At 37.1% G+C, this 22829-nt stretch overlaps 1 protein-coding gene across 2 annotated transcripts in view; it reads right to left on the reverse strand.

The window, feature by feature from the left end:
• Positions 1–22829, reverse strand: part of SERPINI1 (serpin family I member 1) — a 74619-nt gene that overhangs the window by 15651 nt on the left and 36139 nt on the right. For both annotated transcript variants that reach the window (XM_065942653.1, XM_065942651.1), the window contains exons 2-6: positions 13876–14143; positions 12629–12859; positions 10624–10818; positions 8570–8774; positions 2133–2230 (exon numbers count right to left, since the gene is read on the reverse strand). In XM_065942653.1, the coding sequence (XP_065798725.1) occupies positions 2133–2230; positions 8570–8774; positions 10624–10818; positions 12629–12859; positions 13876–14125 (979 nt within the window). In that variant the 5' untranslated portion in view covers positions 14126–14143. The remainder of the gene's footprint in view (positions 1–2132; positions 2231–8569; positions 8775–10623; positions 10819–12628; positions 12860–13875; positions 14144–22829) is intronic.

The raw sequence follows: 22829 nt of genomic DNA on the forward strand, positions 1-22829 counted from the left end.
GGACTGAAAAGCAGCAAATATTCTGTGTGTGTGAAATAACTGCCTAGATGTTTGGGTGAGACAGTGAGGAATCTCTAATCAAACTGAAAATAGAGCCATGGTAAGAAAGCAAAATATAATTATCCGGTTGGAATTTGGCCAGTATAGCAGACAGATTCTCTGAATTCCTAAGGAAAGAAGCGTAAGAACTTTAAATTATCCTATGTTCGAACCATGAATATATTTCCGACTCAAGTACAATGTACCCATTACCTTCTGAATCTCCACCAGTCCTATCTTCTTGACAACCCTACTCAAAAGTTCAGAGCCCTAGGAGCCTGGATGTGAGATATGAGGGCCTTTCCTCAGGGAACATTCACTTCTTTCATGAGGACAGGAACATTTATATAGTAGACATGTAGAAAAGTTCCATAAGTGTTTTGGGATGTAAGTTGTCTAAATGACGGGTAGAAGCTGTGGTATCGAATACATCAGTACCATCTCATTGCTAGAAGCTGAATGCTGGTTAGAAAACAATCTTCCCAAGCCAAAACCTGGGAAGACAAAGCCTTTTTTCATTGTAGACTCCTTGAGAAATTCTTGAAAGCTATGCACCTCCTATCTTTGCCCTGTCTCTCTCTCTCTTGCACACACACACACACACACACACACACACACGCACCCCAAATGCAATTTCAGGGGTGGAGGCATCCACTTTTCTAAATTCAGTCCATGAGCCTTCACATTCCAGGTTGAGAAGCTATTATTTAGTCAGCTTCATTTTTCTATAGGTTGCTGCTTCAGGAGAGAAAAATCTAAATTCTTTCTTATAAACACATGAAAGGCTAAAGAATTTTTTTTTTTATCACCTCTACTCTCTCTATAGTTGGAGACTTTGATTCAATAAATTGCATATAAAGAAGCCCTAGACATTCAGTATCTTTTTTCTTGGTATGTATCTGTCTTTATCTCATCAGAAAAAGGATTATTTCCCATGTTCTATAGAAATAATGGAAAATAATTATCTTGTCTAACTAGACTTATACTCACAAGTGTCTTGCAGTTGGCTGCTTTAAAGTATTTCCAAAAAATTTTACATTTCTAAGTACCTTAACATTACTATTACTAATATGTTAATATTTTTATCCTGATCAAATTAGGAAATCAAATAATTTAACTTGGTCGTTTTCCTGTGGGATATTTAAAATAAATTACTCAACAGCCAGTATGCCAAGTATATTTTGAAGTTATTTCTTCAAAACCACTGCTTTTTATTGATGACTTAGTACAATATTTTGGAGAAGGCAATGGCAACCCACTCTAGGACTCTTGTCTGGAAAATCCCATGGATGGACGAGCCTGGTAGGCTGCGGTCCATGGGGTCACGAAGAGTCAGACACGACTGAGCGACTTCACTTTCACTTTTCACTTTCCTGCATTGGAGAAGGAAATGGCAACCCACTCCAGTGTTCTTGCCTGGAGAATCCCAGGGACGGGGGAGCCTGGTGGGCTGCCGTCCATGGGGTCGCAAAGAGTCGGACACGACTGAGCGACCTCACTTTCACTTTTCACTTTCCTGCATTGGAGAAGGAAATGGCAACCCACTCCAGTGTTCTTGCCTGGAGAATCCCAGCGGGGGGAGCCTGGTGGGCTGCCGTCTATGGGGTCACAGAGAATTGGACACGACTGAAGCGACTTAGCAGCAGCAGCAGGAAAATATTTACATCATCTCTCAGGTGTTCTTAAAACATCTAGTTCTCACAGTGGGTACTCAGTTATCCTTTCTTCCTTCTTTCTTTCCTATATGATTTATTATAACCAGATATATTGAGATATTCAATCAACACATCTATTGATTATCTGTCTACAAGGCATTTTGTCAGATGTTATGGGGAATTCAAAGATGTATAAGACAGGTCTTCTGGAGAATATAATCTACTGTCAAAGATAAGACACGAATTAGAATAATATAAATTTAATGTTATGACTGTAAATATAATTTTCTTATAGAAGTTAAATATATTTGCTATATTTATCTGGCAATTGATAAATATATTTTACCTCAGAACTCTGTAATAAACAGAGGCTTCACCACCATCATTACAAAAAAGCTTTTTGGAATATTTTTTATTTAATTGATGTTTATTTCCTACCAGACAAGGCTGTCAGATTTGCATTTTTGATGAAAACTTCAGTTACTCCAAGAGCCTTCAAAACTTCTTTTAAATCAATTTCCTGTTCCACTGTGAACCTGGAGAACATAGAAGGGAAGAAGTACTTAGTTACAGCATATTGTTACCTGGGGCAAGAATAAAATGTTAGATACGTTGATTTTTTAAAAGTATATTTTATAGAGGATATATTATGCTAAAACTGACTTTTGACTGCATGTAGCATTTGATTATTATTGTAAAAAGAGGGAGTAATAAAAAGAATAACATAACAGAATAGTATTACATTAATAAATAGGAAGCCATGTTGGTCTTAATATGGAATCTCTTCCAAATCAATGAATTGGATCACCCATATTTCCAGTGAAAAATATGGACGAAACATGACTGTATTAATAAGCAACTACAGTTTTTAAAAGCAAAGGCTTTTTATTAATTTTTTATAAAAAGTGAAAACAGCTGGTTAGTACTAAATATTTCCTTTTTAGGAAATACGTTGCCTTATAATCAAAACAGATCATAAATATAAGTTTTTAGGCAATGGGCTGTGTCCTTAAAAAGCTAAGTCTGTAATAGTCACTAAACGTTATATTAGCATCATTTCTGATTTTCTGGTTTTAAGAAGAATGACAGAGAATGATTGTTATAAACAAGAGGAATGATCAGGAGAAAACCAACAGATGAGTAAATGTATAGCAAAGATGTTAAACTAAGTAGTAAATGTTGTCTATATCCAACAGTTCAACTTGCACTTAAACATTGTTTACTTTGATAGCATAAAAAGGAGATAGTGACTGTGAAAATAAAAAAGCGGGGTGAGTAGGAAAATATACTGGAGAATATATTCAATGACTTAAGTGAAATTTTCTAGTGTTTTCTGTGTGTGCTTTGTCATTTATTTATTTGTTGGTTTATTTATTGGTCACAGATGGAGCTTATTATACAATAGAAACTTTTCCAACAGTATAAAACAGATCAATAAAAACAGATTAATTTAAATATCACTACAGCCCTTTGAGGTAGGTATTATTATCTTCAGTTAATACTATAGGAAACTGAGGGGGCAGAGAAATGAAATAACTTGATTAAGTGGTGATGGTGGTGGTTTAGTCACTAAGTCGTATCTGACTCTTTGGAACCCCATGGACTGTAGACCACCCAGCTCCTCTGTCCATGGAATTTCCCAGGCAAGAATACTGGCGTGGGTTGCCATTTCCTTCTCCAGGGGATCTTCTTGATCCAGGGATCAAACCAAGGTCTTCTGCATTGCAGATTCTTTACCGCTGAGCCACCAGGGGCGCTCCACCTTGGATCATAGCTAATAAGTGGCAGAGCTGAGATATGATCCAGTTAGTATGTATATCCTGATCCGCCTAAAATAGGGACGTGAAGGAAGGTGTCAGTAAGGAATCCTTTTTACTTCTTAAAACCAGCTTCATTTGTTTCACACTTCTGAGGCTGTTCAGATGAAGATGGTATTTTATAGAGATTGATTTTGGGCAAGTTCCCTAAATTCTGAGCCTCAATTTTGGGATGCAGAAAATGGCAATAATAATGTTTACTTCACAGCATCATTGAGGAGATGAAATAAGGTTTCCAAATGGCTTAGGGCAATGCTATCATGTAGGAGGCATGAAATAAAGGGCAGATACTGTTAACAATACTTACTGTATTGCAGTTATGTGTAACATTTACACTGAATATTTACCAAGTCCCAGTGCTAAGTCGCTTTAGTCATTTCCGATTTTTTGTGACCCTACAGACTGTAGCTCACCAGGCTCTTCTCTCTATGGCGTTTTCCAGGCAAGAGTACTGGGGTGGGTTTTCACTTCCTTCTCCAGGGGATCTTCCCTACTTAGGGATCAAACCCACGTCTCTCACATCTCCTGCACTGGCAGGAGAGGTTTTTACCATTAGCTCCAGTGCCACCATATCCTAGGCACTGTGTAAATTCTTTTATGCTTACTATCTCATTTAATCATCCCTGTGATAATCTCACACAGTCCTATGAGATAGGTATTATTATCTCTGTTCCACAGAAGAACAAACTGAAGTTCAACAAAACTAAGCAACTTGCCCTAATCACACAGCTAATAGGTGGCAGAATAAAGATATGAGCTGAGATCTTCCCAACTGAAAAGTCCCCCCACCACTAATCACTGTAATTCCAACAATGGCTTCTTTAAAAACAGACAAACAAGCTACAGGAAGATTTTACATTTCACCCACTGATTTTAAAAATAAAAACCCACAACACTGCTTTTTTGAAACCATAAGGCATGGCTGTTTTTGTAAAGGCATTTGATGTAATCTTGTATTTGCAACTTTCTATTATATCTGAATAAATTAAAGAGGTATGTGGAGGGCAGAAACATTGGAGATTATGTGAAGCAAGTGTTAGAAAAGAACAAATATATATTACATATAAGGACATTTGTAAAAAAAATATGTGTAAGAATCAATCAAACCTTTTGTAGAAAAATCTAATAAAAGCATTCATGTTAAAGAACAAAATCAGATGGCTTATGTACCGGTTTTCTTTTAAGTCATGAAATTGAAGTGCTTTATTAGTAGACAAGCATTTCAAAGTAGCAGGATGGGTTCTCACTACAAAACAGAGAACCACTTATCCTTTGATTTCTAGCACTCTGATCACAAATGAAAAATCTGAGACTACAAAGGTTAGAGTGGAAAGATACTACAGCCAGTCCATCTGCATTCCACGTAGAGATTTGATTCTGATGTTAGAAAAATCTTTTTATACCTAAACTGTATCAGTAAAATCAGAAAAGTAAAAATATACAATGAAGACAGCAATTTCATTAGAATCAGGTTTTAAAAATCCTACTTAGAGAAAAGTATGTATAAAGATAGATTAACAAAAGATAAATACTAAGACTTAGAAATAAACAATAGTAATAATAGATAATAATTACACGACCCTTACTTTAGGGCAGGCATTATTCCACAGTGCTTTTTAAATATTTTACATATATTATGCATATACAAATAATATATATTTCATATAGTAGCCAAACTATAATTTCTAACATGGATAAATTGGAAGAATATTTGGCAATCTCATTTAAATCTTAGAGATGTATGTATGCCTATGTATAAACCTTGTGGTATTTCACTGGATTTGGTAATATCACATAGAGATAGAAATCTTACCCTCTTCTGAACAGATTCTTGTATTTTGGATAAAAACGTAATTTCAATTCAGCACCTGATTCCTGTAGGATTTATTGTTCAGGGGGAAAAAAAATAACAATACAGAAGTAACTGCCTCTTCTACACTCCCCCAACCCCCAAACACCCTATGCCTCTTAAGGAAAGCATTTTAAGTCAATTTGTATAAAATCTGATATAATAGAAAGTAACTACCTGTCAGATAGGACCAGAATGTGGGCAAATTCAGAAATACTAAGTTCAATTCTTAATGTCTCCATGTGAAAAAACAAACAAACAAACAAACTACATAAACCCTTTAAGACAGACGCTTGAGTAAAGCTGGAACACAACTATTAGAAAATTTTACCTTTGCTAAAATTAAGTCCCATAAATCATTACCCTCAATGAACATCTGCTGGGTCCTAAAGCTGTAAAACGGAGGGGTGGATGGTTCCCATTGATTATTACTGACACACTGGCATTTGAAAACAGTCAATCTCTTAAAAAAGGAAACCCAATTTATCTTATGTAGCTATTTAGCCTCCCACTCTGTGCATTAGCCATGCAGAAGGAGAATTCATAGAACTTCTGGCAAAATGGATACATGGTAATTAACTGTGCCTAGTTTAGTAGCAGGCATTAATATGAGCAAGCAAGCAAGCTAAACTATTTCATAATTGAAGAGTATCTCTTAGAAAATGAAAATTTAATTTTCTTCTGCTGCCACATTCAATTTCTCAGTGGACGGGACCTGGAGGCCACATTTTCTAGTGAATACGGTTGAATTACAATATATGATACTTATTAAGCATTCATTTAGAATTCTTTTAAAATACTAAATAACTTTGCATCCTCATAGAATTAAACATTTGAGGAAATGCTACAGTTAATTCATAGAATTTAGTAAGAGATGCATTAATTCTGTACTGAATTTCTGATATCATCAAAAAGAATTCCTTATAAAATACAAGGAAAAAGACAAAATTAATCATAAAAGGTCAGTAGATAAGAGTTTAAATCAGATTTAGTTATTTAAAGATTAATAGTAAATGGTTCCTTTAGAGTTAAGATACCTGGTTCATATATTAAATTGCTGTCATTGTTCAGTTGTGTCCTACACTTTTGCAACCCCATGGACCATAGCCTGTCAAGTTCCTCTGCCTATGGGATTTCCCAGATAACAATTCTGGAGTGGGTTACCATTTCCTTCTCCAGGGGATCTTTGCAACCCAGTTAATGAACCCACGTCTTCTGCATTGGCAGGCAGATTCTTTACCAATGAGCCATCAGGGAAGCCCTCATGTACTAAATAACAGATGTAAATGATCACCTATTATAAAAACCCTTGGCTTTGTTTGTTAGATATTCATTGGCTATCTCGCCTTGAGAATAGAAATCTTTCTACAGAAATGTATTATCATGGGAAGTTACACAAGTTAAGTACCTTAGTCAGAAAGAAAAAAACTGGGGCTATGATTACCTTAACTTTCATATGTAGACTAAGAAATATATAGCTATATATTATGAATATACAACTTTAAAATAAAGTGCATATATAGTTCTAGCTAAAAATGTATATAGTTTCAAACAGTCTTTCATTAACATAAACAAACATCAGCTAAAGTTTTGGAAAAATAAGTATTTATATAAAATGCAACTTTCAAATGATAATTCCTAATGTTATTAAAGGAATAAATATGAATGAGTTAATGAGTTTTAGTATTCTTGTCTGGAGAATCCCATGGACAGAGGAATCTGATGGGGAGGGGGGCGTTGCAAAGAGTTGGACATGACTGAAGCGACTTAGCATGCATGCATGCACAATGAACTTTAGTAATTCAACTTTAATACTAATATTTTATTTATCATCCTTCAGTATTCATATTAATCATATTTTAAAATTTTTCTTAATATGGAATGAATATTGGAACTGTACTCCACATATACACATGTGTATGCTTATTGGCTGTTTATCTGTGTCTTGTTTTCTAGCCTAGAATTTACACATTATGTTTATAAATTTGTTGTTTGTGTTTACTGGTCTAGCTCCCCTATTAGGTTTTAAGGTATTCAGGGAAGAATAATATCTTCAGTTGGATTTGATTTTTGCAAACACTTATTCTGTTTCTAGGATGGGAGAGAGAACTGACTTTAAAAGAATTTACAAAAAAAAAAAGCAAGACCTACAAAAAATTTAATTTCTGCTATGGGGTGGTAATTTGAGACTTCCCAGGTGGTGCTAGTGGTAAAGAACCCATCTGCCAATGTAAGAGACAGATGTGGGTTCAATCCTTGGGTCGGGAAGACCCCCTGGAGGAGGGCATGGCAACCCACTCGGGTATTCTGCTTGGACAATCCCATGGACAGAGGAGCCTGGTGGGCTACAGTCCATAGGGTCACAGAGAGTTGGACATGACTGAAGTGACTTAGCAAACATGCACAGTAACATAAATGAATTGTCATAACTGGGAGGCGCACACATGAGGCAAAGTGAGGGTCATTGGCTCCATCACCTGGTTCTAGAAGAACTGGTGCCAGAGTTGTAACCTGAAGGCCAAGTGAACAATACCTGGCAGACTCCAAGAGGGCATTTTAGGCTAATGCAAAAATGTACATAGAGACCTAGAGGTATAAAGAGGCAGGATGACTGAGGTATAGCTACAAGCACACAGAGAGTACCCACCACAAAGGATATGATATGGTGAGGGGCCAGAGATAGGGCTGAGGAAGTGGATGGTAGTCAGAATATCTAGGCCCTGCATAGCTTTTATTCTTTCAGCCACAGGGAGAATTTTAAGCTTCTTCCTGCTTATTTACGATTGCATCTTAACACCTAAAACATGACTTGCTTGCACTTCCAACAAAGTAGAAAGTTATTTTCCCTCAGCTATTATACACTTCAAATATTAATGAACTACCAGAAGACTGTCAATGCAAATGATATTCAGAGACAATCTATTGAAAAATCTTCTAAAATTAAGCTAAGGATATTGACTCATATCTGAAACTTGGTCTTGATAAGTAGTACTGAATGAATCAATGAGTCAGCCTGTGTCTCTGGGAAGAACTGAATGAGTGTGAAAGAATACTTTGTAAAAAGATGAAGAAGGAGGAAGAGAAGAAAAGGAGGAAGAGAAGAGCAACACCAGACAAAATTCAAAAGCAGTGACAAGGGCTCCTCTGAGTCAGAACCCTCATTGGTACCCTCAGCCCACGATATCAGGAGTTATATAGGCGTCTCTCACCTGGGCAGGTACACTTCCACCTTCTGCTTCTTCACAGAGCTTGCCCACTCTTCAATCAGCTGTGCCTTAACCAATGGCTCCAGCGTGGCCAGTGGAACTTCCTGTCTGGACAATACCAGCATCATACTTATGGCATCTCCCTCATATGGTATCTCCAGCACTTGGTAGATGCCACCAGCTTCATTGGAGCCGTCACTAAATTCCCCTAAAAAGGACAGAAAGGAGATAAAAGGCCCCCATCAAGGCTTGAATAAAATGTTTAAATTTGTTATAACTTTCTTCCAAGATAATGTATAGGATATAAAAAATTCAGGCATCTGAGAAGAAGACTATTTTAAAGTAGGCCCTGAAATTCAAGTGATCCCTCAGTCCTCCCAAATTAATTTTAGGATCTCCAGAATTGTTTCACATGTGTCATACCATGTTCTCTAGACTTACATTTTATTTTTAAGTGAGATACCCCAAATGAATATATTTTAAGGATATCATTAAAAAAATGAAAAGTCATGATTAGAAAAATAAAGCTCTGGATCCAAGTTGGATGTGAATCCATTTACCAGTATCCACCTGATTTCTAAGAAGGGAAAAACTGACCATGTAATACCCGGTACTCTTGCTCAGTCGTGTCCAACTCTTTCTGACTCCATAGATTCTAGCCCGCCAGGCTCCTCTGTCTATAAAATTCTCCAGGCAAGAATGGGTTGCCATTCACTGGAGTGGGTTGCCATTCACTTCTCCAGGGGATCTTCCCAACCCAGGGATTGTCCACCAGGGAAGCCTACTCTATTATTACCACAGCTAAAAGTTTTGAGGCCAAGGTAGCACAGCCAACATGAAATCTAGAGCATTTATGGTGATTAAAATCTCCAAATTAGATAATTAGTTAATTGGTTTAGTGTTCTATGAATTTAGCTAAATTGACCAGGCTTTCACTAATAATAATAATATAGTCTTTAAAATAAATAGCCCTGCCACTAGTTTAAAATTTGCCTCATTTTCAAAACAAAGGTAATGTTTTTGCTCTGAATATTTTCATTTAACTGACATCCTTTAGCCATCACATTAAATATTTTAGATATTTATATTAAATATTCAAATATCCACATTAAATAAATGGATATTTTCCGTTCATATTCTGTTAATTTAATTAACTGTGATTGTAATCTTTTACTTTTATAATGTACCTTTGCATAGAATAAAATATTTGTTCTAACATATACTTAGCTTACTTGCATTTCTGTTTAAGACAATAAATTATCACAGTTCAGCATGGTATGTAGAGAGGATTAGCACCCTAAACTTCTGAAAAGTCCAACAAAATATCCCTGAAAATAATGTCAAAGATGCTGACCTGTATCACAAATTATAGACTCTCAGTAAGTGAAACTATGAATAATTATGACTGACCATGCATATTTATGGGCTTCCCAAGTGGCACAGTGGTAAAGAATCTGCCCGCCAGCACAGCAGATGCAAGAGACATGGGTTCAATCCCTGGGTCAGGAAGATCCCCTGGAGTGGAAATGGCAACCCACTCTAGTATTCTGGCATGGGAAATCCCGTGAACAGAGGAGCGTGGTGGGCTAGAGTTCATGGGGTCTCAAAGGGTCAGACATGACTGAGCAACGGAGTGCACACACACATACATACACAAGTCTGAAAGCCAAATTTTAAAAGGATGCTTATAGTTCAAGAAGTGATGGGGTGTACAAATCAAGACCTGGGTAGAACATATGGTTCACTGAAAGCTACCCCAAAGTGAAAGGCTTTCTGGAGGAACTCAGAACATTCTTATACAAGGTCAGATATTTTCACATGAATAAAGCCACTCTGTATCTGTAATCAACTTTATAAACTAAACATATTGGAAAACTGTCACAACATATAATATTCACTCAGGATCTAATCAAAAGTCTTTGAAAATGGGGCCAAGAAAATTGAATTGCAGCGCAAATCAGATTGACAAGAAATCTGAATAATGAATATTTCATGTTTTTTCTTAGAAATTTGTTGATATACTGTAAGAAGAGAGAAAAAAAGCCAAAATGTCTTACCATAATAAAATTCTCCTTGTTGGTACATCATTGGAATTTGAACTTCACTTTCATCATCTTTAGTGAAGGAAAAAGTTCTGGTATTTTCAGGTCTGAATTGTGACTTCCAGCTCCCCTTGAAATAGACAGCATTGATGAGGGCCAGATGAGTGACAGCATCAAAATCCCTTGGGGATACCAAATCTTTCAACAGACCTATTCAGGCAAAGACAAACGGATGAAAATTCATATTAAATCAAAAGATGAAAGAATATCAAAAGACTGTCAAACTATCATCTGACAGAGTGATTAAGAACTTTATACCATTGTGATATTTACAATAAAAATTAAAAGTACCTAACTTTCAAAGCAAAAAATGTTATACACACACACATACACACACTTACACACGAAGGGCATCTAAAACACCCACACCACCTAAAATACACTAGTAGCACTCTGACATTTGCACAAACTACAGAACCACATACAACAGAATCTCAGGCTTCCCTACTTCCTAGTTGCAATGATAAATGTAAAACTCAACGAAGAGCGTGTATGTGCTCAGTAGCTCAGTCGTGTCTGACTTTGTGACACTGTGGACTATAGCCTGCCATGCTCCTCTGTCCATAGAATTTTTCAGACAAAAATACTGGAGTGGGTTGCCATTCCCTTTTCCGGGGGATCTTCCCAACCCATGGATAGAACCCAGTCTCCTGCATTCGCAGGCAGATTCTTTACCACTAATGGAAAGCCCCCCAACACAGAGTAAGCATTCAACAAACATTTCTGAGTTTACTCTTGTACAATGTATGTAATTTAAATGTCATCCAATTCAAACGTTTTCTTCATGTACTCTGGATATCTTTTTACCAAATATAACAACTGCTTCTGAGTGAGTGACAACAGATGTGTAAAAGTCAGTTTAACTCATGATATCTTATTTCCCATCATTTAAATGTTCCTATCTAAATCTATTGTGAAAGACATTGGGACTTTGGTGATGGCTGAAATTGTTTAAGGGGAGTTTGGAATTAAACAGCTTTCAATAATTCAGTCTGATGCAGGTGAATTATTATTCTTAACTTGGTCTTTGAATGTTAAAACACAGTTGTGTTTCTTTTATGTTACATTTTAATCTCATAGTTAGAAAACACAGAACTAACATTCGCTTGGCATTCTCTCATTTTATTAGTCAGCACTTTTTTTTTTTTAAGTCAGCATTTTGGGGATTAAGGGACAAAGAGTATATGATCAGGGTCTTTTGTTGTTGTTGTTCCAGCATTATATGTATTAGACTAATATTAATTTTGGAGTCTTGACTACATGAGTTAATTAATTTAATGAACAGCCAAAGTAATCTACTTTCAGTTTGGTCTTATTTTTTTTTAATTCCAATTTCAATTATTTTGTTTGTAAAATTGGAAAATAAAATGGTAACATGAAACATTTGGAGAGCTTGAATACATTTGGATAATAAGATATATAAATAAAAATTAAAACAAATGCATCTTTTTCTAATACCTCTCCATTTATTTGGCTTAAAATGGGCTTCTCTTTTTAAAAGGAATCCTGTATAATTTTTTAATTGCCAATTAAATTCTGTGGTTTAAAAGTCAACAAATATCTTTAAACTCTCTTATTCTATTTTAATCACACTGTTAAGTCATCAACTGTCATTCTAAATAGCATCTAACTTATGAAATAGTCAGCTCTAGTAAAATTCTATACAGTAATAAGACTACTACTATTCAGATGAAACTCACCAACTGGAGACACACATCTCATATTAATTTATCAGTGCCAATATTCTATATATGTCTAAAGATTTAACATCTTTCTCCAATGTTTATTCATGAATAAGGTTTCTAAAATCGGTTGTAATCTATATAAAATAATTAGTAGATACTCAACTAAATGCAATCTAACATTCAAAATGTAAAAGGAACAAAGGGACAAATAATGGAAGAAGTAAAAGAAAGTTCAAACTAAGCCATTAGAGAAAGAAAGGAGCCAAATGACTTACTGTTTGTGTTATTCCCCACCCACTTATTGATATAGTTGGCCACAGCTACATTTTGACTGAAGTCCACATGATTGACTTCTGCATTAAAATACTTCTTTATCATTTGCAAAAACTCTTCACTGATATGAAATCCATTTTGCACAAAGAGGGAATTGGCAATTTTCATCACATACTGGCTCTCTTCAGCAGTTACCATGTGAGAAAGATCCTTTAAGAAGGAAAATTCTTCACCTGCAAAATGACAAAGGATAAGTTTATTAGGGGAATAAACACAGTGAAAGATCCTGGAGAGTGGAGGAGCATGAAAATACAGCAAGGAGGATTAAGAGAACAGGCCCAAAGAAAAAGCACTGGCTTCTTCCCCACACTGACATGGTGAGGAAGTTGCAAGATTTGTGCTGTTTCTAGATGTTCAAATTAACTTTTGCAGTTTTATTACTGATATTATTGTTATTTTTTTTATTGATTATCTATAAAGTAGAGATATTTGGGTTGTTTTCTTTCAAAGTACTTAGGTTACTTTAAATTAGTCTTATATTATCAGAAATATGAATTAATTTTTATTATCTAGTTTAAAAATCAAAATATTCCTTTAAATTTTACTTTCAGTAAACTTTTTAGCTTTATAAATAGAAAATCCAGTCGAAATTGTATTACTTCTCAACTTTTTAATGAGTTAATCCTTATGTATACTAGAAATATTAAATAGAAATTGTACATCATAGCAAAATGATTACAAAATACATTTTGGCTAGAAATTTTCTCCAATATAAAAGATTTTCATGATAGTATTATACAACATTCCAAAAAAAATTCATGGTTTCTAGTTGAACAATGAAGATATAGTTGATTTTAAATAAAAATTTCTGATATTTAGAGAATTTTTTCTTTAAAGCACTTCTAACAGTTGTAATTTATCATTTATTTATGTGATAATTGATTAATTTATGCCTCTCTAAATTGGAAATGCCATCAGAGCAAGAACCATGTTTGTTTTTGTTAATCACAGTGAAGTTTATTTAAATAACAATAATAAGAAAGATATCATTTCCTTAGATTAACTCAGCCAGGGATGCTGCTAAGAAAAAGAACTTTCTTGGGTTTCCTAATGCTTGTCTTACTCATACCATCTTAGTGAGACCACTTTCTTACCCTGTGTAAATACTGCTGCCTCAGATATAGACGACACAATTGAGTTGAAAGCTAAAGTCAAACTATTTCGAGAAATCAAACCTAAGCACACTTACCATTTTTCAGGCTGTCATATCCCATTGAGTGACGGATTTCTTTCAGGGTAGACCCTTGGGCCCCAAGTTCCAACATTCCCATTGCAAGGGTGACGCTCAATGGAGAGAAGAGAATATTTTCATCCTCCCCAGTGGCTCGAAGATGGTTATACATATTCACTGACAACTCAGCAATGGTTTCATCAGTGAAAGTGGTCCCTAAAGTCAAACTTTGCAGAACCAGCAAAGAGAAGAGTCCAAGAAAAGCCATGCTGGAATAATCTCAAGCCTGGAGAAGAATAATTTACATATCAATTATTATCTCAGAGAAATGGAACCATAAAATAATAATAAAAATAATTTCTTGGGAAAGCTATAAAGCAAACCAAAAGTTTTTAAACACATGCAGTGTTATTGTCTCTATAACAAAAACTCATTAAGGGATTTGTTGGAAGATCCTGTTAATCAATTAAAAGTCAAATGAGCAAATAATGCTGCTGAATACTGAGGATACTCCCAGGAACAAGATAGCCCTGGTCCCATCTTCATGAGGTTAAGTATATATAGATACATATTTAATAATGTGTGGTGAGGCTAATTTATCAGTTTTCACAGCCTCATCATATATGAGGCTTCTTTGGTTGCTCGGATGGTAAAGAATCTGCCTGCAATGCAAGAGACCCAGATCTGATCTCAGGGTTGTGAAGACCCCCTGGAGAAGGAAATGGCAACCTACTCCAGGATTGCTGCCTGGAGAATTCCATGGACAGAGGAGCCTGGCTGGCTACAATCCATGGGGTTGCAGGGTCAGGCATGACTGAGCGACTACCACTTTCATCATATATATTTTGGTCATGGCTTTGAAACAGTTTATTCTAGCTAACACTAAAACATGTAGGCCCAGGACAACTCAAGTGAAAACCAAAAAATATTTACAGGGTTTAAGATCAGGTGCTGAAGTTAGGCATTTTCAAATGCCCCTTTACCCATTTACTACAGTTTGATGGCTCCTGCCTGCAATGCAGCAGACCAGGGCTCAGTCCCTGGATTGGGAAGATCCCCTGGAGAAGGGAATCGCTACCCACTCCAGCATTCTTGCCTGGAGAATCCCCATGGACAAGAACCCTGGAGGGCTACTGGGGCTACTACTCCCCCTGGCAGTCCATGAGGTCACAGAGAATCAGACATGACTGAGCGACTAACAATTTCACATGAAGTTAATGCACCAACTGGGTTACCAACTAGAGGGGAGATATCAGACACACACCGGCCAGGAGTTTAGTCAGCCCAAGTTGCTGAACCCATAGGAAGTCGTAACCCTGAGAAAAAGCAGATTTGGCAGATTCTGTGTGGTTTTCCTTAGGCATCAGTTCCTAGGAGGCTGCTGTCCTTGATGCCCATCTCCGTGCAGGGAGGAGCCTCGCTCTAGCAACACTATGCTTTCATACTCAGGCTTATGGGACCATTTAAGCTTACACCACTAAACTAGTGATTCTATTTAAATAACTATTCAAAGTATCAAGCTCATCTGGTCCTTGAACCACTTTCTCTTGGGAAGAGAAAGCAGTGTCAGTGCCCAGATATCTTAGAGTGATATTGCTGCCTCTTGGCAACTAGTATCCCACATGCCCTGTCTCCCCACAAAGAGCCTGACTGGCACACACTGGAAACAGGATTCCCTCTCTCCCTGTATTCTGACACTTTGTCTGTTGCTGTAGGCACCTGCAAGTAAACTGCCTGTTCAAACAATTAAGTAGCTTCCTTGTTCTTGAAATTTTTTTAAAAAAACAAATGATTATTAAAACAACAAGTAAAGTGGTAGTGAGCAAACACATTTGGAAAATTGTATTTTAATTAGTATGATGCAAAACAGCCCGCATTTCTCAGTTACAGAGTGAACACACATTTAATCTAAGAGCAGCCTGCTTCCTACAGGTTTATGAGTCAGAGTGCCTTAGCCAGTCCTGTAATATTTCTGATCAATTTCAGAGAACTTTGCCTAGTCATTTTGCAAATCCTTCACATTTTAGGGTTAAGTTTCAGGTATGAGTTTTTTGTCTGAGAAGTTCCAAACCTCACCCCTGCACCCTTTCCCACACCCCCGCACCCATCCCCACACACACTTTGTGTGTGTGTGTATGTGTGTGTGGTGTCTGATTCTTTGCGACCCCACGGATTGTAGCCTGCCAGGTTCCTCTGTCCATGGAATTCTCCAGGCAAGAATATTGGAGTGGGCTGCCATGCCCTCCTCCAGGGGATCTTCCCAACCCAGGGATCAGAACCTGGGTATCCCATATTGCAGGCGGATTCTTTACCATCTGAGCCACCAGGGAACCTCATGAATACTGGAGTGGGTAGTTTATCCCTTCTCCAGGGGCTCTTCCCGAGGCAGGAACTGAACTGGAGTCTTCTTCATTGCAAACAGATTCTTTACCAGCTGAGCTACCAGGGAAGCCCACACACTTTGTAGTAAGGTTTGAATAACTCTTGCTTGTTTAGGAAGATAACGTTTAGCCCATATGTAAATATGAACTCTCGCAACCCATACAGTGAGGAGGCTGAGAATGGCTACTGGTGGGAGATGAAGCACATGGTTGCAGAACAGAGTCTGCCGTGGAAACAGCATCCAGGCAGAAGCCAGATGCCAGGGCACAGCTGCCCTGTTGGTCCACGGACTTCAGCCACCACAGAAGCTGCTGTGGCAGTCTCTTTTCCTCCGTCCTCTCCAGGGAAAATCAAAGTAGAAGATATGAGTTTTCTCTCTAGTTTCAGATGGAAGAAATTTAGCACGTACTCTCTTAAGCTGAAAGAGAACTTAAAACATGGCTGGTATTTAATACTTAAGATATAATGGTATTTAGGGGAAGTCTGAAATCCAAATGGGGTTCAAAAGCCCATGCTCTGCATCACGACACCATACTGCTATCTGATGTGCCATCTTCACTCTACCCAGCAAAGACACATTGTTTTCATTTAATGTTATCTAGTACAAGACCAAAAAATTAAAGTCACTATATGATAGTAGTCTGCCATTCAATAACACAACTATTGGGAAATGACTGCATTTAACATGAGTGTTATATTTTAAGCTAATAAAAAGCCTTCATTCATATAAAAGCAAAACCTATTGCCAACCAATAAATATTTCAGGAAATATGGCCAAATCTATTTCATTTGTAGACATTTTTGTTTACTAATGTATATGAATGTGTGTGTGTTGGTTGCTCAGTCGTGTCCCAATTCTCCTCCCACCAGGCTCCTCTGTCCGTGGAATTCTCCAGGCAAGAAGACTGGAGTGGATAGACATTCCCTTCTCCAGGACTAACGTATGTACCATGAGATAATAATAATCATAGCTGACATATGACATATGGCTTATGACAAGTCACGCACATTCTGTGTCTCAGCCTCCTCATCCATTACATGAAGGTGCCAATCCCTACTCTGCACACTTATTAAAGAAAGAAATGAGACAGTGTGTATGTTTGAAGCACTCATTTTATGCTAAAAGTTATACTAGTACAGGACACTAGAAAATTATTAGAAAATATGTTCCCTAGGCTTGTATAATTGTTAAGTCAAGCAAGAGATTGTAGAGACAAAATGAGAATTTTATCATTAGTGCTGGCCCACTGAATGCAGCACCATTACCCAGTCATTCAGCCAAGACTGACAGAGGTATCAGGAAGATACCAAAATTTATAAGGACCAGCTCTTGTCTTCAAGGAACTCGCATCATTGTGCAATACTGCATGATCTATCACAGCGCTTCTTATCTTTTTAAGAAAAGAGATACTTTTAAGAATCTGGTGAAGGGTAAATCATCTCAAGAAATGCATGCATGGGGAACAGAACATTATATTTGCTGGCCAGGGTATTTGCTGGCTTCACATTAGGAATCCCTGATCTACAGTAGATGGTCCATTGCAGAAAGAAGTGTTTGATGGACCCACTGCTCTGCAACATTGCCTTACTGGGGGAAAGAAATGTCCAAACCTATCATGTCCCTTCAAGCTTCTAGAGGATTCCTGGAAAGACCAGCCATATGTTTGCGAGACAGGGCTCTTCCCAGGGGAGTAAGCAGCAGGACACTGATTTACATGTTCTGCTAGAGAATTAGAAACTCTAATAAATTAGAAATTCTCTAGCAGAAGCAAGTGATATCAGGAAACTCCTTAATAAAGATTTAACGAACACTCCTCTGGAAACAGACATCTGATCTATAGTTAAGTGATTTTTCCTTCTTTTGAAGGCAAGATCATGTGCAAGCAAAATGAACTCTGCTAGCCTGATCCAGCTATTGTGATCCCACCTACGCCACCCTTTGGTCCCTGGCCCCCTTCACCTCTGCAGCTTCTGACCCCTCCTGAGTGTTTGTTTTTTTTCCTCCAGAGGAGAGGGGAAGATTTCCTTTCCCCTTCTATCAAGTAGGTATACTCTCTGGATCTGTTCCTGACCTTCTCCCATGTAATACTATTCCTGTTCCTGCTGGTGAATGTCTCTCAAAACAAAAAAGCACTTTAACTATTGTTCATATTCACATTATTCCCAAATAAGTAAAATTCTAGCTCTGGCTTTATTTTTATCTTCATTTCCAATGTGCATTGCAAATCATTCTTGGGATATTTAGTTTTGACCCTTGCCAGCATTTCAAATTCAAGGTGGCTCAAATAAGAATCTTTGTCTTATCAATCAAACCCACCCTTTTTTATTTCCTTAAAATGTCAATGTCAAAGTATTTGACGCTTTCCCATCTCTTTTCCCCTTATGTTCAAGGAATGGTCAATACTTACTCCATACTGCATCCCTGGCACTTCTCCTAGCCATCATCCCATGATCATTCCCCTGACTATGGTGGCAGTTCTTCCTTTTAATGCATTCCTAAGGACTCCACCAAGAACCCTCAGCCATTCTCTGAACCCCAGGCTACAGTCCTCCTCAATCCAACAACTGCATAAACTCCCAATGAACTGTCTTGATGTGCTGTTACAAACAGGTATTCCTACATTTACAAAACCTTGGGAATCACCCTTATGCCCGGAGACTAAACCCCCAAATCTTCAGTCTTGAACATAACTCACTGCTATGCTACGCCAGCACTTCCTTCTATCCATTACTCCCCTTCCCGGATCCTGCATTTCTAGTGAGAATCCCTTTTGCAATACATATCCCAGAATTTCCCTCTCCTGTTTCTGGTTTGTGCAGTTTTCTTTCTGGAACAACTTCAACCTGGTTCCATATGTTCAAATCCTAACCACTTATCAGGGTTCCTAACCACTTCCTTTTCTTTTATGAATACCCTCCTAGTTCTTCAGTTAAAACAGCTATTTCCCCTTTCTCTGAAATCTTGGCACATTTTATCTCTACCTCTACAGCAGGATGTACCACTGCTTCCTTCTATTACAGACAATTCCGTACATGTGTCTTCCCCGAGGCTTTTTGTAGGCACAATAGAAGTACATTCGTCTTTGATATCTTAGGATAATCAGAATAAGCACCCAATGCATTCCACATATTAGGTGCCCAATACATATCTGCGGTATGAACAGAGCATGAGATCTAAAGGTCCACACCGCTGCATTAGAAGGAACAGCAAGAGTAGCTGCTGCTTCTACATTCTTGAGGCTCACTTAATTTGAGCCCACAGGTAGTAGCTCATTTCCATTTTTTTACTCCCTGTGATAAAGTGCTTCCTTACTGAGTCTGAGACGGTCTTTCCAGCCTGACAAGGTGGCACTGTCACCAGTGCTGGCGTAATGCAATGGCTGGACACGGGATGCATTAACAAACAAGTATGCCACCTTGAAAAATCGCAAAAGGTGATACCCAAACGTTACCGTATTAACATTTGTCTACAAAATGCCAGGGTCCCGCCATTAATCATAACAATCCATGCATTCTGAAATATATTACTCTCACATGGAACACCACTTTGTAGATTATTTTCAAGCTACTGAATAAAATCCTTTCTTCATAAAAATAAGGGGCTACAGTACCAGACTAATAGTGAACTGTGTTGTGGTGCTAGGAAAGGCAAAGGCAGCTGAGCTGTGGATAAACTATGTTAATTCTTGCATTTTTCCTTCTACTGCTATTGGTCGGGTAGGTTGTGGACACATGTATGAGTATCTTGCTTCAGAAAACACTTCACTGAAACAGGTTAGAGAACTAAATCATTTTATAATTGATGGTAAAGGTCTGCCTACAATGCAGGAGACCCGGGTTCAACCCCTGGGTCGGGAAGATCTCCTAGAGAAGGAAACGGTAACCCACTCCAGTACTCTTGCCTGCAAAATCCCATGGACGGAGAAGCCTGGTAGGCTACAGGCCATGGGGTCGCAAAGAGTCGGACATGACTGAGCGACTTCACTTTCACTTATGAGGAATCACAGAACCCAAAGCTAGAACAATTAAAAAAAAAAAAGATAGTAGTCTTATTTATAGACAGGTTGATTATTCATATATGTAGCATTTCTTTTTTGATAATCCAATTATTTGAAATTTTTAAAAAGTGGTTTCATATTTTGAGTTGAGAAAGCAAGGGAGGTGTTCTTTAGAAGGTGAGATAAATAGCTGAAGAGGTCCTTTCTCCAGCAAGAAACAGCCATGGGACTTAACTAGGGAGAAATGTCTACTGCAAAGAATACCTGAAACTATCACAATATTTTTTTGTTAATCAGCTATATCCTAGTACAATAAAAAGTTGTTTTTTTTTTTTTTAAACAACACTGTCTTGAAGCCCTCTGGCCTATTAATTCTCATATTTTTGCACGTACATTTTTTTAATTGAGGGAAGTAAATTTAGGTTTGCTAAATTTTTATTTTACCAAGTACATAAATTGGGATGGGGGTAAAAAAATTCACAACAAGAATGCCTCTTACAATCACATAAAAGAGCAAGCATTTCCAAATGAAAATATGACAGTCACTTATAGTGTATATACTTAAATTCATGAAGGTTCTTTTTCCCCCATGAGAAGGTATTGAGTGGTTGGAAACCACTACTCTAATTTTGGTTATTTCTAGCTCACTTGACGAAATTTGGAACAAGAAAGTTGACGTTTCTAGATCTGTGTTTCCTGATTAAGAGACAGGTTTAAGCTAGATCAGCAGAAATGAAACTGGGAAGTTTTTCAAAGAATTTGTCACATACAAAAAAAAAAGAGTCATTACCTTGTGAAATAATATGTATTTAGGCAACCTATAATTTAGCAAGCTTCATCAACTATAACATGCATGGTGTTCCTTCTTATCCCCAATTTTAACTTTTCTGAAAATGGAATGATTCTTTTAATCAGTGTTCAATGAAACCAGCTGGTCCTCAGACAGAGAGGAAAGTTGTCATTACCTGTATAAGCATCATAGCCTGGAAAATGTGAATTTTAGGCTATTTGTTTACCCTTGCTCTCTAAGCTGACTTATTTCCACTGATGTTGGCTACCATAATTAAATTCTTGCTTCAAATTTGATCTAGAATTGCCCTCAAAAGTAATATCGTATGATGGCAGTACTAGAAAGAAAGAGAACCACATACACGGAAGAGAATAAAAAGGACAATGCAAACTATTATAAGTGATGCAAGCATTCATTAGCGGAGAAATGAACTAACTGATTTTCTTGTAAAACAACAACCAAGTTTTTATTTTCTTTTTTTACAGAGCACCCAACAATAGCAGACACATACAAAGAGTTAATTTGTGCTAGTAGATGAATCTTTTATCCCTGGGATATATACAAGGAACTGTCTGTTGGATGTCAAGCAGTACAATTAAAGGCAGAAGAATTCGCCAAATCTCTCAGGATAAATCATAGTGTTTTCAAAGCAACAAAGATGAATTACTTACGCATGCTTTGTGAAGGACTACTGAAGTGAAGTCGCCCAGTTGTGTCTGACTCTTTGCAATCCTGTGAACTGGAGTCTGCCAGGCTCTTCTGTTCATGGGATTTTCCAGGCAAGAAACTGGAGTGGGTTGCCATTTCCTTCTCCAGCGGACCTTCCTGACCCATGGATCGTACTTGGGTCTCCTGCACTACAGAAAGACTCTTTACCGTCTGAGCCACCAGAGACGCCTAAGGACGACTGCTCTGGTGCTAAGCTGTCAAAATCATCCTGATAACTTTCAAAAATAGCTATATACTTATGTGAAGGGTAGGGGTATGGTGACGGAGTAATCAAATCAAATGGAAATGTAGAGAACACATCACTATTCTTTGAAATATCTTTTTTCCCCTCACCTCAGGATAATTGTTTTTCATTTATTTATATTAGTTGGAGGCTAATTAATATCTTAAGATTACATTTCAATCAAAAAAGCACTACAAGTTTTTGATCAAAAAATGCATTATGTAAAGTATCATGTCATATGCATGATAAATAATGGCCCAGTGTTAATTCAGAAGGATGACAAGAAGCCTTAGATTTAAACTCTGGTTATTAAGGGAATAATATGCTATGGAATGAATAAATATATTCCATTGTGTTATTTTTAAAAAGATGGTTACACCTTTTTCCTTTTTAAATATTCCTTCTAAAAAAACAGGTGTTATTAAATTGAGATGTGTATTAAAACCAAAATGTCAGAAGCAAGGAAATAAGAGAAACAAAGAGGTTTAATTTTGTAATTGCAACATCTATGAAATTATGATATCAATGATTTCATCTTATCATCTTTTTCTTTCTTTTGCTTTTCCCTTCAGCTATTCAGCCCACTGGGACTCTTTTCGATAGTCTCTTAACTTAGATTTTTCTGTAAGATACATATTTATGTTCTTTTTCCTGTTCTATTGAATCAAGGGAAAAAAAAAAAAGAAAGCCCATCAAATATCTCTCCAACAAGGTGGAAATGGCCAGGCAAATCAAAGGACCAGAGCTAGGGAGAGAGAAAACCTATAGAGATTTAATTTACCATAAAAAATTATAAAAGACTTGGACGTAGACCAGGATGATTACTGGGTATCTTCAGTGAAAAATTGTG

This window comes from Muntiacus reevesi, chromosome 8 (genome assembly GCF_963930625.1).
Source record: "Muntiacus reevesi chromosome 8, mMunRee1.1, whole genome shotgun sequence".
Taxonomy (NCBI): domain Eukaryota; kingdom Metazoa; phylum Chordata; class Mammalia; order Artiodactyla; family Cervidae; genus Muntiacus; species Muntiacus reevesi.